Source organism: Miscanthus floridulus, chromosome 5, assembly GCF_019320115.1.
Source record: "Miscanthus floridulus cultivar M001 chromosome 5, ASM1932011v1, whole genome shotgun sequence".
Taxonomy (NCBI): domain Eukaryota; kingdom Viridiplantae; phylum Streptophyta; class Magnoliopsida; order Poales; family Poaceae; genus Miscanthus; species Miscanthus floridulus.
Window position 1 is genome coordinate 113576015 of NC_089584.1, and position 19741 is coordinate 113595755.

Below are 19741 nucleotides of genomic sequence, written 5' to 3' on the forward strand. Positions count from 1 at the left end.
TTGACATCACGTCACGGCGCCTGACTCTGGCGTCTGGCCTCTGCCTCGCTCGCAGGGCGGCACGGCCCTGGCCTGGTACCACGCGACGTTCGCCACGGAACGAGGCGCCGACCGAGCCAATACACCTCCCCCGGCCGGGAGGGGAGGGGACGGCCAAACCAAACCCACCACTCGTCGTCTCGTCCGCAGTTCCGCACGCGCAGCACGCACGGCGCGGTGCCGACCGCCGAGTCCCCCATTCGCATTCCCCAGCCCCACCGATCGGATCGGCAAAATCCCCCACCAGTTCCCCACAGATCCCGGCGCCCCCACCACACAGCGCTCGCGCCTCCCTGCTCCCCCCATCACCACCCGTCGGCCCGGCCGCGCGCGGAGCTGCCCCCGGTCGCCACGCCACGATGGCGGAGTGCCGCAGCCTCATCGAGTTCCTCCGCGCGTTCGAGCACCACCGCAGGGCGGCGGACAGCTCCGCCTCCGCGTGCTCCCGATCCAGGCGGGCGGCCTCCTCTGCTGCGGGGGGCTCCGGCTCCTTCTGCGACAGCACCCCGATGGCCGTGGTCGACGCGGTCATGCTCCTCGCCGTCGTCACCGCGCTCGGCTTCCTCCTGATCCCGTACCTCAAGCTGCTCTTCCTCGAGATGGGCGCGCTGCTCCACCACCCCGCCGCGTCCTGCCTCCCCGCCGCCGCCTTCTTCGGGGCCGCCGTCGCCGTCGCGGCCGCGGTCGTCGCGTGGGAGCTGCTGGGCCACCACGCGCGCAAGTGCGGCAAGCCCAGGTGCAGGGGCCTCAAGAAGGCCGTCGAGTTCGACATCCAGCTCGAGACGGAGGAGTGCGTGCGCGGCCGCCCCGGCCACGCGGCGCGATCGGCGCTCCTGGCCGCGGCGGGGGCGCGCCCCGTGGAGCTCGGCGACGAGCAGCGGGAGCTGGAGGCCGAGCTGCGCAAGATGGCGCCGCCCAACGGCCGTACCGTGCTCATCTTCCGCGCTCCCTGCGGCTGCCCCAAGGGCCGCATGGAGGTCTGGGGCGCCAAGAAGGTGCGCCGGATCAAGAAGTAAAGGTTTCAAGGATCGGATGGTTACTAGTTAGTGCAATAGTACTAGTGCACTCTTGTTCCTTCCTCAATCCTCGATCATAAGTAGCTACTGCTAGAAAAAAAAATATAAATCCTCAGTAATAATAAGTATAAGTATAGGGAGAAATAAACGGAGCACAGAACCAGTTATATCACAGATAGCTTATATAGACAATCATATACTCCTTGTATTATGAACCGGTGGGGAATTTGGACAGAAATACATGCTGTTTACTTGTTCATTCTCTAATTTTCATCGGATCCTGGATAACTGATACAGTAGCAACATAGCCAGTATCTTAGTCAGTAGCTGGCTACTCCTTTCGCTGCTTTTTGAATCCTTGATTTTTGTCTATATATTGTGGTGCGGGTTTAGTTGCTACTTATCTGTCTTATTTGAAATGTTTTTGCTGTTGATTCAATGTTATTGAGGTGAAGTTTTAGCTCCTTGATGGTAGATTGACAGCCAACTCTCTCATTGTTGTTGAGGTGAAGTATTCTAGTTGAGATTGTTCTTTCAGCTTCTGGACACTCCTACTGTGAGCGTGGTAGGATTTGTGTTATACAGATACTCTTAAATTGGTACTCCAATGAACTTTACAAAGTTTCAATGTAATGATCTGAAATTCAACCATCAAGAGTGATTTCTGCTATGTTAATATGTCTTCCCTCAAAAGAAACCTTTACTTGATTACAAGTTGAAACCTACTTTCTATGAATTTATGAATAAAATGTTGAGTGGTACAACTTTATTTTAGCTGAGGAGTCCTGATACTGTCCTTTTACCCCTACCCATGCCTAAATAGTTGCAGTTCCTAATGTTAGTACATGTGCCTTAGTTTTCTTTTTACTTAAGCAATAGGCCGATTCACTTTATCTTGATTATAACTGGAACAACCATAATCTTGAATCTGTGACATGCCTGTGTGGCTGTGCCTGTGTGCCATACCAACCAGTCGAAGTGGTGCAAATTAATCCTCATGTACCAGTGATATTTCCTACTGTCCCGTGACGCCTCTAGAAACACCACAATCATTTTGCTATTTGCCTCTTTTTTTTTTCTTTTTTCTTTTCTTTTTGCACAGTTTGTTCTTTGCTTCTTTAGGCTGTAATGTAATATGGTCTGTTTTTCCATGTCATCTAACAATCTAACACTACCATCTTCTATCTGTATGCTTAGCATGAGACATATATTATTATTTATTAAATTCCCTTGTACTTGTGTTATGTTTTGGGTGCTTTCAGTGAGACTACCTACTTTTTAAGTTTTGAATGTTTTTTCATGTTCTTTTCCTGGTTTACCTGCTTTTCAAAAAATTTAGCGGCTCCAGTGTCATAAACAGATTAGCAGACCTTTGCAGAAGACTTCTTTTTTTCTGAAACCACGCACACTTATAGTTGTTTTCTCCCAATCTAATCCTACTTAGTTGTCTTGGTTTCATAAACATACCTGTCATGTTTATCTGGTTTTCACTCACGTAATGTGTTCATGAATTAGTCTTTTCAGTCTTATGCAAGCGTCGCACTTCCGGGACTTCTGCACTCTGTAAAAAGATTATGATGTGGAATGCTATACCTTTTAATCTTTACTCCGTTGTGAGATGATCTGAAATGATAAGAGTATTTTGATTAGGGAAAAGTCAACCAAAGTACATTTTGATCTTGATTTATCTTATAATATGTTATCATTGATACAAGTTTTTTATGTCCTAAACTCGTATATAATTTGATTAATTGTTAAGCGAAGTTTGTAAAATTTGACTTTTCCCTCTATAAAATACGCTTTTCTTTCTGGGACAGAGTAGTAGGCTAGTAGCAAAAGCAACACAAATGTTAACATGAAACTGATTTTTGGGTTCCTTTGTAACTGGACCGTACTGTATGATTTAAGCTGTATTCTGTATAACTGAAACTATTCGAGCCAAATGACTGGAAGGTCCCGGGTTCGAGTCGCGGTCTCCTCGCATTGCACAGGCGAGGGTAAGGCTTGCCACTAACACCCTTTCCCAGACCCCGCACAGAGCGGGAGCTCTCTGCACTGGGTACGTCCTTTTACTGATTCTGTGAGTGCTCAAATCAAGTTCCGGTAAAAAAAACAGGCTTTGAATCTTGCGAAATGGTTTCTCCTAACTGTTCAACTCCTTGTTTGTTATGGTTTGGTCCTCTGAGACAAAATTCCCTGCTTGTTTGTATTTTCTGTAGGAGAACCATTTCCGCTGCATCCGCAATCCTTTTGACTTTTAAAATGTTGGATTTCAAATGTCAGTACTCTTATCGACCCACATCGTGCAGATGAGATGAGACATCCTGCCCTCTTCTCACTGGTGCAAACTCGTTGATCTTCCATGGTATGCTTTCCTCCATGGTTTGTGCTACCTCATATATTCGTCAGCAGCAAAACAATTTTTTGATCTGCAAATTAACTGGACTCTCTTTGGCCTAAGATTTTAGGGTTTTTAAATTTTCATGTATGTTTATAACTTATTGCTATCGTTGAGGACATACTGTGAGAGTATGGACCGTTTCTTGAATTGTTAACTTTGCCTCTTCCAAGCTTGTGAACTACCAAATTTGCTATCCAAGGCTTCCTCAAAATAACTGCTTGTAGTTCCACTGGGGCCTCTGAAGTTGTACATCCTACTTTACCTGATGCCCTCATATTTCTGGTTAAAAAATGTGATCATGGAATAAATATACCTCGAAAACGGTACTGATTTATAATTAAACAATTGCATCCTGGTATCTTCATGCATAGCATAGCATGATTACACAATGCTATTTGACTTGCTCAACAAGTGTTTTGAGCTGAAAGACGATACAATGTGCGCAGTAACAATTTTGCACGCGGGCTCTCTCTGACAACAATATATGGGTAGTCCAAAAAGGCGAGATGAAATTCGATAGACCTACTGCATCATCCTGTAAACGGGCCATCCTCTGTAGGCCCAACAAGAAAGTTTGACTGCACGCACACATAGCGACACTTATATAGAGACAGAAGGATTGGAGTACATGTTAGTGGATGATGCGACTTGTTTGAATGAAGACGTAATTGCATGTGCCAGTGGGTTATCATAATCATATGCTAGTGGATGCTGATGCGGACCACTTGCATGGCAAGATAGAATGCTAGTGGGGATTGAAAATATAAGAGATATAGATATAGATTGCTTTTACTATATATTTAGACATAGTGTATATCTAATTGCATAACAAAAGTTATATATATATAGAAAAGCCAAAACTTTTTATAATTTGGAATGGAGGGAGTACTGGCCTTACTAGTATCAGTGTCACGAATGACAGACTATTGTTTTAACTTCTGTTTTTCTTCTGGTCAAAAGTCAAAAGCTCAATTTCTCAAGGCCCTATTTTGGAGATGTATCTTTTCCAAAAGCACCTCCTCGAGAAGCTTTCTGAAACAGCTCAGAAAACTCCTCTTAGCAAGCTTCTCTGCCTTTTGAACGAAGTGTAGATTTTAGAGCTTTTGACTGCTTAAAGGAGCAAACCTATTTAGGAGGATCTGGCTTGTCAAGCTTTTTTGGAGAAGTAAAAATGGCCAGAAGCTCCCTTAATCATAACTGAAATCAATTTTAAGAAGTATAAGTTGCATGTATATTAGCAGCCTAGAGCAGACGTGAAGGCATTTTGCTGGCTTATGTGCAATACCCCCCTTAGTGTATTATATGTAGTATTATACATTTCATTCACGAAAAGGAAATCAACAAAGATATAGAAAAAAAAGTAGGCACTCAGTGCTACTACTCTCCTGAGTTCTAAATTATAGTTCACTTTAGATTTATTCTAAGTCAAACTTCTTTGTTTTTGACAAAAAATTTAGAAAAAAAATATCAATATATATTTGTATATACATCATTAAGACATGTTTCATGGATACTTTAATTGAACTACTTCGGTATTGTAGATGTGGATAATTTTATTGTATAAACTTTGTCAAAATTAAAGAAGTTTGATTTAGACAAATCTAGTGAACTACTCCCTCCATTCCAAATTATAAGTCATTTTGGTTTTTTTAATACATTGCTTTTACTACCTATCTAGACATAGTGTACATTTAAATGCATAGCAAAAGTTATGTATCTAAAAAAGCAAAAATATCATATAATTTAGAATGAATGGAGTATAAGTTAGAATATGGGGATCATAATCTAGTCCAGTAAATATTACATCCACATTTAAAAATGTATGATGTATTAAATTAACAAGAGGATTGGGGTTGGGGAGGCATACCATTGATCCGGCCTTGTTCGCTTGAACTTATCAGCCTGGCTTATTAGTCATGGTACAGTATTTTTCTCTCACAATAAATCAGTCAACGATACTTTCTGGCCTAGCTTTTCAGCGAAACACAGCTTTATCTGTTTCCTGAGTGGATCGGTGACTAGTGTGTGCTACATTTCATCCTTCACTCTGGGTGTGCCGAGTGGTTGGAACCGGAGGTCAAAGGGCTGGAGCTTCATTGGGCCATAGAGGCCATATGGCCCCTCTTCATTTTAGTGGACCTGTTCGCTTAGAATTTATCAGCCGGCTTATCAGCTAGAATCTACAATATTTTTCTCTCACACCAAAACAGCTTCAGCCAGCTTATCAGCCGGCTTTAATACCAGCCGAATAGGCCCACTACAAATTCTATAAGGGATGCTAGAGTATTTTAGTATATTTTGCAATTGAAGCTTTAAATTAGCCACTTGCACGCTCCCTAAACTATGTATATTCTACTATTGTCTTCCTCTAAATTTTAACCTCAAGCTCCGCTACTGACTGAGTCACTAGTTTTCGAAAATGTAGATGTGTACGTAATAATTTTTGGGACCGAGTCACCAGTTTTCAATCGTATTTGAAGATTTTATTTCATATAAAAAAAGCCTCACCTGGCTGCAACTGCGAGCCTGCGACTGCTTGCCGCTGTCACCGGCTGCTCACCAACCCGCGCGGCGCGGCATCGCTGTGCCATCGCCACGGGCTGCGGCGGCGTGGCGTGCTTCAGACCACCGCCCGCCGTGGCTGGTCCGCGATCCGGAAAACACACCTACTTCGTCTTCAGTCGTCACTTCGTCAGGACCCGATGCTTCAAAATTGACAGCTGGTCTGAAACTTGCCGAAACTGGCTAAAAATACTATTTTGATTGAATTGTTGTGAGAAAAAATGCTGTTCTGACTGAAAAAAAAAACCGAACAAATCACAGGGCCTGAACCAGCGATTGGTGTCAGAGTAGGGATCTACCCCCAACTGTCGTATACGAGTATGTACTACTCCCATCACCGTATGCACTGGCGTGTAGTAGTTGTTCACTCCTGATTCAGCACACCGGAGAAAGTTAAATTTGAGATGAGAGTATTTTTACTGCTACAGTGCGGTGCTACTCCAATAAAAAAAACATGAAAGTATGGGCTGCGTATGATACAGCAGTGTATAGACTATGGAGTGCGCAGTTTCAACGAGGGCAAAACGGGAAAGAGGAAAATCTTGTGATCTCCGCCTGCAGCCATCTACCCGGCTTTCCATTTCTGATCTTCCTCCCCGAACCAGCTGACACCGAGCTACCTACCTTCCCCGCGCCACCTCTAAAACCCCCCCGTGGCCCAACCAAACCCGCCCACGGATTGCTTGTAGTGGTACCGAGGGAGGCCGCGGCCGCACGCAGCCATGGATTTCCTGCAGGGGCAAAGCATCGAGACCACAGTGGCCGTCGCCGTCGCCGTCGTCGCCATCGCCGCGGGCGGCGCCTTCCTCCTCCGATCCAGGAAGCCCAAGGGTATGGGCATGTATACACCCTGCTATTCTAGTTGTGCGGATGCGAGATGCATCTGTTTCGTGTAAGATCTGGTTGCCAATGGGCTCCGCGCTTTCATTAGCTCCACTGGAGTGTGCTAGTTCAGTTACCAATTTCGGAAAGTGACTAGGGGAAGGGGTTTCTGTGCGTCAAAAATCAAAGGAGTATTTACTTGCAGCCTCCAAGTTAGTAGTTGTTGGGACAAAAAATCAAAAGAAAAGAAAAACGATCAGAAGTTTGTACCCATGGAGTCTTGCTTGTAGTTGCAGTAGGCTGTCAATCAACTATAGTTTTAGTTTAACCTGCTTTCACGTATTGGTAAGCAGTTCTCTGTCATTGGACGCCGCATCTGTTCTGGCTGACTGTTCCATTTCTGAATGGTGGGGGTGGAGCTTTGAGCTTGTTTACCTTAAAGTGTCTTAGTATCTCTGATTGCTGCATGTTATTGCTAGAAAAATACTGTTGCCTAACTGTCCTAACCACAGGACGCAACAAATGGTCTCTGTTATTACCTGCATAGTAGGAAATATCTGCTATTATTGGTACTATTGGTTCTGATGTGATTTTAGTGACTGAGACCCTTATTATATGCAATACAGTTGTAATTTCATTGTTTATTCATGCTTCTGAACGATCTGTAAGTATTAAGGAGTAGTAGTTGGCAGTACATGGTGATTTATTCCTGGCATCCATTACTTTTCTTTTTGTTTATCACCCAAAATTTATTTGTGCTTAAGTTTGCTTCTGTAATTCAAGGTTAATGCGTTATAGCTCAATTTGATTGTTGTGCTGTCGTTTTGACATCAGGATGCTTGGATCCTGAGAACTTCAAGAAGTTCAAACTTTTTGAAAAGAAGCAGATAAGTCATAATGTTGCCAGGTTCAAATTCGCTCTTCCAACTCCAACTTCTGCATTGGGCCTTCCAATCGGTCAACATATCAGTTGCAGGTTTTGATTCCGCCCTTTCCCTAAATTTTGCTTTTACATAATTTCTTTTTAACTACATCTGTGTTCCCTTGTTTCTATGCAGAGGACAAGATGCTACAGGTGAAGAAGTAATCAAGCCTTATACCCCTACTACATTGGATTCTGATCTCGGATATTTCGAGCTTGTCATAAAGGTCAATATTTATATTAATTTCCTTGTTCAGATACCCTTTTGTGTGGGCATATTATTTGACAAACTTGGACAGTTACTTTTTGTGCTTTGCGCTCATATGTCGACTCACCAGTCCTTCAATCCTTTTGATAATGCAGATGTATCCTCAAGGGAGAATGTCCCATCATTTCCGCAAGATGAAAGTTGGTGATTATTTGTCCGTTAAGGGACCTAAGGTGATTATCATGTTGTGAGCTTCTGATGTAGTCAGCTTAGGATTCTTTTGTGGTCACAAAAAAGCATTGGTTACTTTGAGCGCTGAGGTGAATTCAAATGGATTTTCCTCATACCCTATGAAGCGCCTCAGAATTTCTGTACCATGCACATCTGCCTTCAGTTAGGAGGTTAATACGACTTCTTCTCTGATATAGGGCCGTTTCAAGTACCACGTTGGCCAAGTGAGGGCATTTGGAATGCTGGCTGGTGGATCAGGCATTACTCCAATGTTCCAAGTAGCAATGAATCCTGAGTTGTATATTGCAATAGATCATGCTACAAAACACTTCGTTTTCAAGTGATCAATGATCTTATTTTTGTTTCTGCTACCACAGGTTGCCAGAGCAATCCTTGAGAACCCTAATGACAACACCAAGGTTCACTTAGTTTATGCTAATGTCACATATGAAGACATTCTTCTGAAGGTAGATTTTTCATGTGTGATGGTTGTGATGCAGTCAATTTGAATAACATAATATATGGTATTTTTCTTGTTGACGTGGTGGTTATTGTTTCATCAACCGTGCTTTCCGTGGTGTATATGATTTAGCTGACTGTTGTGGACATGTTTACTATTCTATACGCATACTAATTTTTGTTGCTCATAAGAACCAGTGACATTCAGTTTAGTCCTGTTCTCTTTCTGCTCTACTTAGCATATTTTTTAGCATAATTTTAAGTTATTATCTAACTCAATTGTTGTGCACAAAATAGAAATGAGTTATACTCCTGAATTTAGCAGCTGAAGCTTATCCTTTAACACATAGCTTTCTGAGAATTTTCTTCAGACATATGTTGAAGATTTTGTAGCCAATATAAAATGATATAATGGCACAGCAACATATGCTTAAGAAAATATTTCCATTGCCAGATAATGTTATACTGCTATAGGATAAGCCGTTGTTCCCTTTGTGTATTGTTTTCCTTATATTGTTGTTATGGATTCTTATCTTTAATCTGTCAGACTGATTTGCACATGCCCTCTTTATGATGGGCTGCCATACTGAATTTAATAATTTGTATTCAATTCAATTCATGCAGGATGAGCTGGACAACATGGCCAAAACCTATCCTGGTCGCTTTAAGATCTACTACGTGTTGAATAAGGTTTGTGTCACATTCTTTAGAAATTTTGAGGATATTACTGTATCAACATTCTTTATTTTGTGTGTAGGAATACATTAGTTTTTTTTTAATAAAAAGAACAGCGGGCTCCACTGTTTCAAACTCTCCATTTGTTTGAAACTTTTAGAAATGACTGCAGAATTCCTGTTATAACTAAAACAATATCTGAATGTACTTCCTTGCTATGTTGTTCTCTATTTTCTGAAGTTATTATCCTGAGAAATGTGCTTTACATTTACTAATTAGCGCATTGTTTCTGAAGACATCTGACATATGCAGTGTTTTTACATATGCAGCCTCCTGAGAACTGGAACGGTGGTGTTGGGTTTGTGTCGAAGGAAATGATCCAATCTCATTGTCCAGCGCCTGCTGAGGACATTCAGGTGAATCTTGAGTCTTATTGTTTTTTTTTTCAGTTCACTATGAGGATTGATCGTGAATTCTCAATTCTTGTATCTAACCTGGACGCTTGCATGTGTTTACCTATTTCAGATCCTGAGATGTGGTCCTCCTCCGATGAACAAGGCCATGGCTGCACACCTTGACGAGCTCAGCTACACAAAGGAGATGCAGTTCCAGTTCTAAGCAACCCTAAGTTTGCAAAATAATAACTAGTGACCGGCATGGTTCTTCGGTCACAGGATTGCTGCCTGACTCTGCACGTTAGCTGATATCAGGAATTCAGGATTACATGATGATTAGTCGTGCGCCAGCAATTTTTGCAATCTCTATTTTTGAGGTAAAATGATATCTACCTCAACAGAGATCCACATTGGCAGAGACAACATTGTTACTATTATTGATTTGTAATGTGCAACATTGGATGCTATAAAAAAAATCTCACTATCGCCGGTTAGCAATGCAAAGAACCATTACAATTTTTCGAGTTTTGAGAAACGTCATTATAATTCACCTATTCGGAAATTTGCCATTATAATTTCACTTCTGGGTTCATATATAATCCAAAAGTAAACATTTTGGTTATGTGATTACCTGAATTCGTGACGTGGATTGGGAATGGCTCTTCTTAACAGGAGTAAACATTTTGGTTATGCGGTTACCTTAAATCACTGAAGTAGCCGTTAGCAGGACAATTTTGAGACAGAGAGCTGACATTGTGAACAGTGATTTCCAAATTCTGGTAACGGGCCAATTCTCAAACGGATCCCGGAGGTCAGGCGCTTCAGAATCCACGACCTAGGTATCCAGCCAATGAGCTATCCCCCAGTAGACCAGTCCAGGAGCTCGCGCGGAGCAGAAACTGGGCTGGAGGACCCGATCCGCAACGCAGTCCCTTCTCCCCTTATCCTGAAAACCACTCCCCTGTCCTCCCTAAACCCCGGCAGCGGCAGCCGACAAACAAGCACACAGCACGAGCGAAGAGACGCGGCCATGGCGATGGCTCCGCCGCCCGCCTGCTCGCTCCTCCTCCGGGTCCCCGCCGCTGTGCCCAGTTCCTTCACGTCCAACTCCGTTTTGACCCAGCGCGGCCACGGTCTCCTCCCTTCCCCGCGTCCCGCTTCCGCTCGCCGCTACCTCACCGCGGCATGGTCATCGAAGGCCGCGGCCTCCGCTTCTGTCGAAATACAGGATGACTACGCGGATGAGATGGACGCGGTGAACATTGCGCAGGATGTCACCCAGGTGCACGGTCGCTTCCCATCCTTACCTTTCCCCCATGCTTTGTATAGTGATTTGGGTATGCGGAGCTGATGACTATATGCGTTCTAGTGTTTTCACCGATTATGACTCAGAATCGCTGAATTTCTTGGTAAAATAGGCCATTTTCTACTTTTCATTAGCTAGCAACTGTATAGGGGATAGTTGGCAAAAGTCCTTTTCTTTTTTCGTTTCAGTATGCCCAGTTGCATCTCTGATGAATATTTATGTCCTGTTAACAGCTAATTGGAAAAACACCAATGGTGTATCTCAATAGTGTTGCTGACGGTTGTGTCGCTAATATTGCTGCAAAGCTAGAGTACATGGGACCTTGCCGAAGTGTCAAAGACAGGTACACTTTTGTGACTGGTGCATGATTTCATGCCCATATGCAATTACTTGTGTGTCAACTCATGCGTATGTTTACAGGATTGGATTAAGCATGATTAATGATGCTGAAGAGAAGGGTTTAATTTCTCCGGATAAGGTTATAGATCATTCTCATAGCATTAACAATATTATCGTGACCAACATTGTAATATATGCAGATGGTTTCTACCTGTGCAGACCATTTTGGTAGAACCAACAACTGGAAATACTGGTGTAGCCATTGCTTCTGTGGCTGCAGCAAGAGGATACAAGTTGATAGCAACTATGCCTTCATCATTAGATGTCGAGAGACGCATTCTTCTGCGTGCATTTGGAGCAGAGATTGTGTTAACTGATCCTACCAAAGGACTAAAAGGAGCTTTTGATAAAGCTGAGGAAATAGTCTTGAGAACACCAAATGCGTATATGTTTCAGCAGTTCAACAATGAGGCAAATAGTGAGGTTGACATTCAAGCTTTACCTTTCACTCATATGATCTGTATTGCAGAAAATGTGAAATTCATTTGCTTTCTTTTTCTTTAAAGATCTATTGAGAAACCACTTGGGTAAATTACAGATCCACTTTAAAACCACAGGCCCAGAAATATGGGAGGACACGTTGGGTTCTGTTGATATACTTGTTGCAAGCATAGGAACAGGCGGCACCATTACTGGCACTGGGCGTTGCTTGAAAAGGATGAACAAAGATATTAAGGTTCCTACTTTTGCCTGGATTAATTCTTGAATGAATTTTGCATTAAAGGGATTCTCTTGTATTTTGTTAGCTAAACGATTATGTGTATCTTTTTCAATGCTGTTGTGCTTAGATCTTATTCCCTTTTTAAATGCTTAAAGCTTTCATATCAAAGTAAAGTTCGAGGCCTTGCTTGTAATAACCCTTAACCTTACTTCTTTAAGATACGCACAAATTAATTATTTTATGAGAACATAGAGACATTACTATCAAACTAGTTTTAGCAAAAGGATAGCAGCGCCATCATTCTGTTGTTGGTTCATTTTTTTCATTCTAAAGTTCAACTATCATAATTTCCATTTTGAGAATACCGTTGATTTCTGCAAGGCGGATGTCAATATGTATGAAATTTATTTGACCTAATTTTCCTGTCACTGTTTGGTTTCATTTGAATAATTTTCCTCCTATCATTTCAGGTTATTGGGGTAGAACCTGCTGAAACTAGTGTGATTTCTGGTGATAACCCTGGTAATGCATTAACTGCTTGCCCCCTTTGTAATAAGCAATTCAACATGCTAGGTGATAGATATATACATTAGGAAAGTGTATATTAGGCAAGTCTATATTTAGTATGATTAGCACCTGCCATGTATTGCATATATGCTGCCATGTAATTGGCTATATATATCAAGGTCACCCCCCCCCCCCCCCCACGTTGGGTGTGTGGTGTTTCCCTTCTATCTCTGCTATTCTACATGGTATCACAGACCAAGATCAATTAGATCCTGGACCTTCTACTTCCGCCTCCTTCCACCCCACCTCTTCCCTGGGCGCCCCTCCTCCTGTGGCGAGATGTCTTCCAACGCTGATGCCTCGGCCGCAGCTGCTGCCGCTGCTGCTGCCGCAGCCGCTGCTGCACCACCACCGCCGCAGGCCGTCGTCGTCCACCCCTACACCGCCGTGAACGTGAAGACTCACATTCCGGTTACCCTGGAGATGAAGAATCCTAACTTCACCAAGTGGGCTTCGTTCTTCAAGGCCTTGTGTGGGAAATTCAGCCTTCGCCCCCACATCGACGGACCAGCCCCTCCGACTGCTGATCCATCGTGGGACATTGCCGAGTGCACTGTCCGCGGCTGGATCCTCAACACCGTCGACGACTCGGTTCTTGATCTTGCCATCACCGACGAGAACCAGTCCGCCCGCGAGCTGTGGGTGGCGATTGAGGGCCTCTTCCGTTCCAACCGCGCGCCCCGGGCCGTCTTCCTGCTTGAAGAGTTTCACTCCTTGAAACAGGGTGACTCGACAATTGACGAGTACTGCCAGCGCCTCAAGATCAAGGCCGCCGCTCTTCGGGACGTCGGCCACACCATCGAGGACTCCCAACTCGTCCTCAGCCTTCTACGCGGCCTCAACCCACGCTACACTGCCACTGCCGACGACATCGCCAACTCCCCCGAGCTGCCTTCCTTTTCCAGGGCGCGAGAAATGCTCTCCCTCAAAGAGCTGCGCCTCGCCAACGACGAGAAGACCACGGCTGCATCTGCCATGGTGGCCGCCTCTGGCTCCTGCACTTCTCCAGGGTGCCGGCCCTCCTCCTCTGTGGCCACTAGCGCTGCTCCCAAGGGCTCTGGGGGCGGCAGGAAAGGCAAGGGTGGCAAGAAACAGGGCGGCTGGCGCGGCCAAGGCACCAGCGCTGGCTGGCAGCAGGGCAGCGGCAGTGGACAGCAAGGGGCCAACCGCCCCATGGGGCCTTGGTTCTGCTACAACCCATGGGCCTTCCAGGGCGGCGTTCCTCCTCCAGGCCGCAGCTGGCAGCAGGGCAACAGCCCCGGCGGCTGGCCCCCTCACGGTGACCAGGGCATCATGGGTGCCAATCCGCAGGCCCACACCGTCTTCGCTTCCCCTCCGCCAGCTCCATCCGCTCCACTGTGGGATCAGGCCGGCCTCATCGCTGCCTTGAACCAGATGGCGCTCCAGAACTCCGGCTGGGTCATGGACTCCGGCGCCACCTCCCACATGCATAACTCGGATGGTATACTCATCTCCCGTCAACTCTCTTCTATCCCATCCATTACTGTTGGCAGCGGCCATCATCTTCCTGTCTCCTGCTCCGGCAGCTCCACTTTACCAGGCCACGCGTCTCCCTTCTCGCTTCGCAATGTTCTAGTTGTCCCCTCTCTAGTGCGCAACTTACTTTCGGTTCGCCAATTCACTCGTGACAACAATTGCACTATCGAATTTGACGCATTTGGCTTTTCTGTTAAGGACCTGCAGACCAGACGCGTGATTCTTCGCTCCAATAGCTCCGACGGCCTCTACACCGTCCCTGCCACGCCACAAGCCAACCTCGTCACCTCCACCGACCTATGGCATCATCGTCTGGGTCATCCAGGAGCTGCTGCCCTCCATTTGCTTAGACACAATAATTCCATTTCCTGTAATAAATCAGCTCATACTCTTTGTCACTCATGTCAACTTGGCAAGCATGTGCGGCTGCCTTTTGGCAATTCCAGTTCCGTTTCCTCTTTACCTTTTGAGCTTATACACTGTGATGTTTGGACATCCCCGGTCGCTAGTATTTCTGGTGCACAGTACTACCTTGTCATCCTCGATGACTTCACCCACTTTTGCTGGACCTTTCCCCTAGTCCACAAGTCCGAGGTAGCTACTCACATCACTCAGTTTTGCGCCTTCGTCCACACACAGTTCAGCCTTCCTGTCAAGGCTGTTCAGGCCGACAATGGCACTGAATTTGTCAACAATACCCTCGCCACCTTCTTCGCCTCTAGCGGCATTCACTTACGCCTCTCCTGCCCTTACACCTCCCCTCAAAACGGCAAGGCTGAACGTATCATCCGTTCTCTGAACAACATATGCCGCACGCTGCTCATCCACGCCCACATGCCACCCAAATATTGGGCAGAGGCACTAGCTACAGCCACATATCTCCTCAACAGGCGCCCCTGCTCAGCCATTCACCATAGAGTTCCCTATGAGCAACTCTTCAAGCAGTCCCCAGACTACACTATTATTCGTGTCTTCGGTTGCCTCTGCTATCCCAACCTCACCGCCACTTCCACACACAAGCTGGCCCCTCGCTCCACAGCCTGTGTCTTTCTTGGATACCCCTCCTCTCACAAGGGTTATCGGTGTCTCGACCTCACAACTAGACGGATTATCATCTCCCGTCATGTTGTCTTCGACGAGAATCATTTTCCGTTCAGCACTGACCCCACCAGTGAGCCCACAAGCTCTCTGGATTTTCTTCTTCCAGGTCCTGCTGCGCCGGTGCTCCACACTGCCACCATGGTGCCCCCTGCGGTCGCCACGTCGCCAGTCGCCGCTGAGCAGCCGCGACGTCGAGCTCAACTGGAAGAGCTCGCTGAGGACCCCGCCATCCTACAGATTGGCCCGGTCCTTCCTCCTGGCCCGGCTGCTCCTGCTCCAACCGGTCCACCTCTACGGGTCTACGTTCGGCGGCGTGCTGGTGCTCCCGCCCCGGCTGCTGAGCCGGCTCCTGCACCACTGTCCGCACCAGTCGTGGAGGTGCCCCCGCCGGCGCCCGCTGTTCCAGAACAGCCGGCTCCTGCTCCAGTTGTGGCAGCCGGTCCGCCACCTCCTACTTCGAGCCGACCTGTGACGCGCCTCCAGACAGGCTCGCTGAAGCCTGTTGATCGTTACGGCTTCCCATCGTCTGCTCACGTCGCCGCCGCCTCCACTGCCTCACCCATTCCCCGCGACTACGAGGGGCCCTTGCCGACCCCCAATGGCGCGCGGCCATGGCTGAGGAGTACAAGGCTCTCGTCGACAACGACACGTGGCGACTCGTTTCCCGGCCCCCAGGTGCCAACGTGGTGACAGGCAAGTGGATCTTCCGGCACAAGTTCCACTCCGATGGCACCCTGGCTCGTCACAAGGCTCGCTGGGTCGTTCGCGGCTTCACCCAGCGCCACGGCATCGACTACGACGAAACGTTCAGCCCCGTCGTGAAGCCTGCCACCATTCGGATCGTCCTCAGCATCGCCACTTCTCGTCAGTGGCCCATCCACCAGCTGGACGTGAAGAATGCCTTTCTTCACGGTCACCTGCACGAGACGGTCTACTGTCAGCAGCCCCCCGGCTTCGTCGACCCGGCGCGTCCCGACGCCGTCTGTCTTCTTCAGCGCTCCCTTTACGGCCTCAAGCAGGCCCCGCGGGCGTGGCACCAGCGCTTCGCCACGTACGTTCGACAGCTCGGCTTCGTTGCCTCTGCCACCGACACCTCCCTCTTCGTCTACACTGAGGGCGGCGCCAGTGCCTACTTGCTGTTGTACGTCGACGACATCGTCCTCACGGCTTCCTCGGAAGCTCTGCTCCGCCGCATCATCGGTCGCCTTCACTCTGAGTTTGCCATGACGGATCTTGGGGAGCTCCATCACTTCCTGGGGATCTCCGTCACTCGCTCCTCCGACGGGCTCTTCCTCAGCCAAAGGCAGTACGCGGTGGATCTTCTTCAGAAGGCGGGCATGGCCGAATGTCACTCGACATCGACGCCTGTCGACTCTCGTGCCAAGCTCTCTGCCACGGAGGGCGCTCCCGTCGCCGACCCCGCCATGTACCGGAATCTCGCCGGCTCACTTCAGTACTTGACACTCACTCGCCCCGACCTGGCGTACGCTGTGCAGCAGGTGTGCCTCTTTATGCATGATCCGCGCGAAGCTCACCTTGCGCTGATCAAGCGCATCCTTCGGTATGTGAAGGGCACACTGTCAGCTGGCCTCCACATCAGCACTGGGCCTATCGACAAGTTGATTGCCTACTCCGACGCTGACTGGGCAGGGTGCCCCGACTCTCGCCGCTCCACCTCCGGCTTCTGCGTCTTCCTCGGCGACAGCTTGGTGTCCTGGTCGTCCAAACGGCAAACCACGGTGTCCCGGTCCAGTGCAGAGGCCGAGTACCGGGCTGTTGCTCATGTGGTCGCAGAGTGCTGTTGGCTTCGACAGCTTCTTCAGGAACTTCACGTTCCATTGAAGGTCGCCACAGTTGTCTACTGTGACAACGTCAGCGCTGTCTATATGACAGCCAACCCGGTCCACCACCGCCGTACCAAGCACATTGAGATCGACATCCATTTCGTCCGTGAGAAGGTGGCTCTCGGCGAGGTTCGCGTTCTCCATGTGCCGTCCAAGTATCAGTTTGCTGATCTCATGACAAAGGGGCTGCCGGTTCAGCTCTTTGAGGATTTTCGGTCCAGTCTGTGCATCCGGAATCCTGATGCTTCGACTGAGGGCGGCTGATAGATATATACATTAGGAAAGTGTATATTAGGCAAGTCTATATTTAGTATGATTAGCACCTGCCATGTATTGCATATATGCTGCCATGTAATTGGCTATATATATCAAGGTCACCCCCCCACGTTGGGTGTGTGGTGTTTCCCTTCTATCTCTGCTATTCTACACTAGGAAACAAAAGCTTGTTGAATATTTTTTTCCTTGCCACTGACATATACTGTTGGTTCATGCCAATAAACAACAGGTTACATTCCAAGTATATTAGATGTTCAGTTGATTGATGAGGTTGTGAAGGTCTGTAATGCTAACTTTAGAACCACTTTTATGTCAAGCAGATTTTGTTGGCCGTTTTAAACTTTTTGCAGTCTGATGAGTTAAGTGATTATGGTGTTGACTTTCCAGGTTAGCACAGCAGAAGCCGTTGATTCTGCAAGGGAACTTGCACTAAAAGAGGGCTTGCTGGTGAGTAGCGCACTGTAAAAATGAATGGCTTTTGAGGTTTTTCAGTTATTACAATAGCATCTCCAATTTTGTTGCTATGTGATTTGTGATTCGTTTACGGGTTTGTTTGCAGGTTGGTATTTCCTCTGGTGCTGCAGCAATTGCTGCTATCAATGCTGCCAAAAGACCTGAAAATGCCGGAAAGCTGATTGCGGTGCGAGCATCTTAATTTCGTTTATGACATTTTTCCATGATTCAGACAATTAACCAGTCATGTGGGTTTGCAGGTCATTTTCCCCAGCTTTGGAGAGAGATACATCTCTAGCATTCTATTCCGTCCGATATATGACTCTGTTCGAAGAATGAGGAAGCGATAGTGAGCCTTGTACAACTTCAAGCGCATCGCCCGTCCCTTCTCTAGACCTGACAGGCTTCCATGACATGATAAACATGAAACAGTGATTGATTGCAACAAGCAGGGTCTGAAGTTTTGAAACGCTCCCAGCACTAATACTAGACCTTTGAAGCTGCACAGAATTCTGTCAAGTGAGCTGCAGGCCTGCAGCTTGGTTCTAGGAGTGCCTCATGTTTAGAACCAGCTTGTACAATCCTGATGAAACATGCAGAATTGGGTGCCGCAGTTAGCTTAGACTCTTTCTTTCAGTACTCTAGGACCGGGTACAAACCGTTTGTAACCTGATACGCACTTGAGTCGATCTTAGCGTCCTACTATATGCAAATTCTTTTTCCCTTTTGAATTTTGATTGATTGTTTCATCTTTTATTTGGCATCTGCTTTACTAATTAGTTTTTGCGGAGCCTAACACTGAGGATCAACAAATTTCTTCTCTTTTTCGTCTCTGCAGAAGACCAAAGGTAGAGTTTGCAAGACATGGGGATCATGACTCAAGACAAAAGGAGCCTGTCCCTGTCGAACTAAAAATTGCAGCATCTTCAGGTTCCAAGCGGGAAGCTCTAGAACCGTCAGAACTTCTCCAAAGTGGACCAACAATGGCAGTCAAAAACTGATTTTGGTATTTAGAGCAAAACATCCTTCTTACTACCAACTTGTTTAACCATCGAAGGGTTAGTGACTGGACGTCCGGATGGGATGGGATGTCACGTCAACTCCTCCGCCCACATCCCATCCCACATCCCTAGCAGCAGCAAATAGGCGGCTGCGGCAGGCCGTTGTCCGCCAGCCACCGACGTCGTGCAACATCCCGATCTACTTTTGAAACATCTAGATGAAATATTTCATTGAAAACAGATAAAACATTTAGAAACATGCGTGTATAGACATAGCAACATATGCAACATCTAGATATACTTTTGTAATATCCATACGAAACACTTACAACAAAAGTATGAAACATATGAAACACTCGAAACACACGCTTGAAACATGCGGGTAGAGCCGTAGCAACACATGCAACATTCAGATGGAACATTTGAAACATACGTCTGAAAACACTTGAAACATAGGCTTGAAACATGCGTATATTGTCATTGCAACATACACAATATCCCAGATCTACTTTTGCAACATCTAGATGAAACACTTGAAACATAAGTGTGAAATGCCTGAAAACACTTGAAACACAGGCCCCGTTTGCTGGTCTGAAACTTGGCTGAAAACACCGGCTGAATTGTTGTGAGAGAAAAACATTGTTCCGGATGAAAAAAGAAGCCGAACAAGCCGAATATGGGGTAAGCCGAACAGGGCCACAGCGTCACCGGTAACTACTGCCTACCTGGTGAGGAACTGCGGTAGTCAGCAAGCTCGGGTCAGGGAGACGTCGAGAGCTGCCTAGTGTACGCATGTAGGCCCCCCCTTCTTGCCACGGTGTCTTCGGCCTCCCCTTCTTGCACCCACGCTGGAGAAGGTCATGGCAGACGGAGAAGGCGAGCGGCGCGGTGGTCGCATGCGTCGGT

At 46.8% G+C, this 19741-nt stretch overlaps 3 protein-coding genes across 3 annotated transcripts; all 3 read left to right on the forward strand.

Annotated features, from left to right (window-relative positions):
• Positions 1 to 90: 90 nt before the first annotated feature.
• On the forward strand, positions 91 to 1317 carry LOC136453113 (uncharacterized protein At5g19025-like). Its single transcript, XM_066453686.1, has one exon. The coding sequence runs from the start codon at positions 399 to 401 to the stop codon at positions 1053 to 1055; it is 657 nt and encodes a 218-aa protein (XP_066309783.1). The 5' UTR covers positions 91 to 398; the 3' UTR covers positions 1056 to 1317.
• A 5264-nt stretch (positions 1318 to 6581) lies between these two features.
• On the forward strand, positions 6582 to 10215 carry LOC136453114 (NADH--cytochrome b5 reductase 1-like). Its single transcript, XM_066453687.1, has 9 exons — positions 6582 to 6849; positions 7675 to 7816; positions 7899 to 7989; positions 8126 to 8203; positions 8399 to 8479; positions 8579 to 8668; positions 9285 to 9350; positions 9665 to 9751; positions 9861 to 10215. The coding sequence occupies exons 1-9, from the start codon at positions 6741 to 6743 to the stop codon at positions 9951 to 9953; spliced, it is 837 nt and encodes a 278-aa protein (XP_066309784.1). The 5' UTR covers positions 6582 to 6740; the 3' UTR covers positions 9954 to 10215.
• Positions 10216 to 10642: 427 nt separating this feature from the next.
• LOC136450510 (cysteine synthase-like) lies at positions 10643 to 18560 on the forward strand. The gene is made up of 10 exons (XM_066450979.1): positions 10643 to 11012; positions 11270 to 11379; positions 11457 to 11514; positions 11595 to 11858; positions 11974 to 12111; positions 12567 to 12618; positions 17611 to 17660; positions 17769 to 17828; positions 17941 to 18021; positions 18095 to 18560. The coding sequence occupies exons 1-10, from the start codon at positions 10761 to 10763 to the stop codon at positions 18182 to 18184; spliced, it is 1155 nt and encodes a 384-aa protein (XP_066307076.1). The 5' UTR covers positions 10643 to 10760; the 3' UTR covers positions 18185 to 18560.
• The last annotated feature ends 1181 nt before the right edge of the window (positions 18561 to 19741 follow it).

What these genes read in the sequence shown, in the direction of transcription:
- LOC136453113 (XM_066453686.1), top strand. Translation starts at nt 399, where the DNA reads ATGGCGGAGTGCCGCAGCCTCATCGAGTTCCTCCGCGCGTTCGAGCAC.
- LOC136453114 (XM_066453687.1), top strand. Translation starts at nt 6,741, where the DNA reads ATGGATTTCCTGCAGGGGCAAAGCATCGAGACCACAGTGGCCGTCGCC. An exon ending in GGTCAACATATCAGTTGCAG is followed by an intron (nt 7,817 to 7,898) that starts GTTTTGATTCCG and finishes GTTTCTATGCAG; the next exon opens with AGGACAAGATGCTACAGGTG. An exon ending in CGCCTGCTGAGGACATTCAG is followed by an intron (nt 9,752 to 9,860) that starts GTGAATCTTGAG and finishes TACCTATTTCAG; the next exon opens with ATCCTGAGATGTGGTCCTCC.
- LOC136450510 (XM_066450979.1), top strand. Translation starts at nt 10,761, where the DNA reads ATGGCGATGGCTCCGCCGCCCGCCTGCTCGCTCCTCCTCCGGGTCCCC. An exon ending in TGCCGAAGTGTCAAAGACAG is followed by an intron (nt 11,380 to 11,456) that starts GTACACTTTTGT and finishes GTATGTTTACAG; the next exon opens with GATTGGATTAAGCATGATTA. An exon ending in GTTTAATTTCTCCGGATAAG is followed by an intron (nt 11,515 to 11,594) that starts GTTATAGATCAT and finishes CTACCTGTGCAG; the next exon opens with ACCATTTTGGTAGAACCAAC.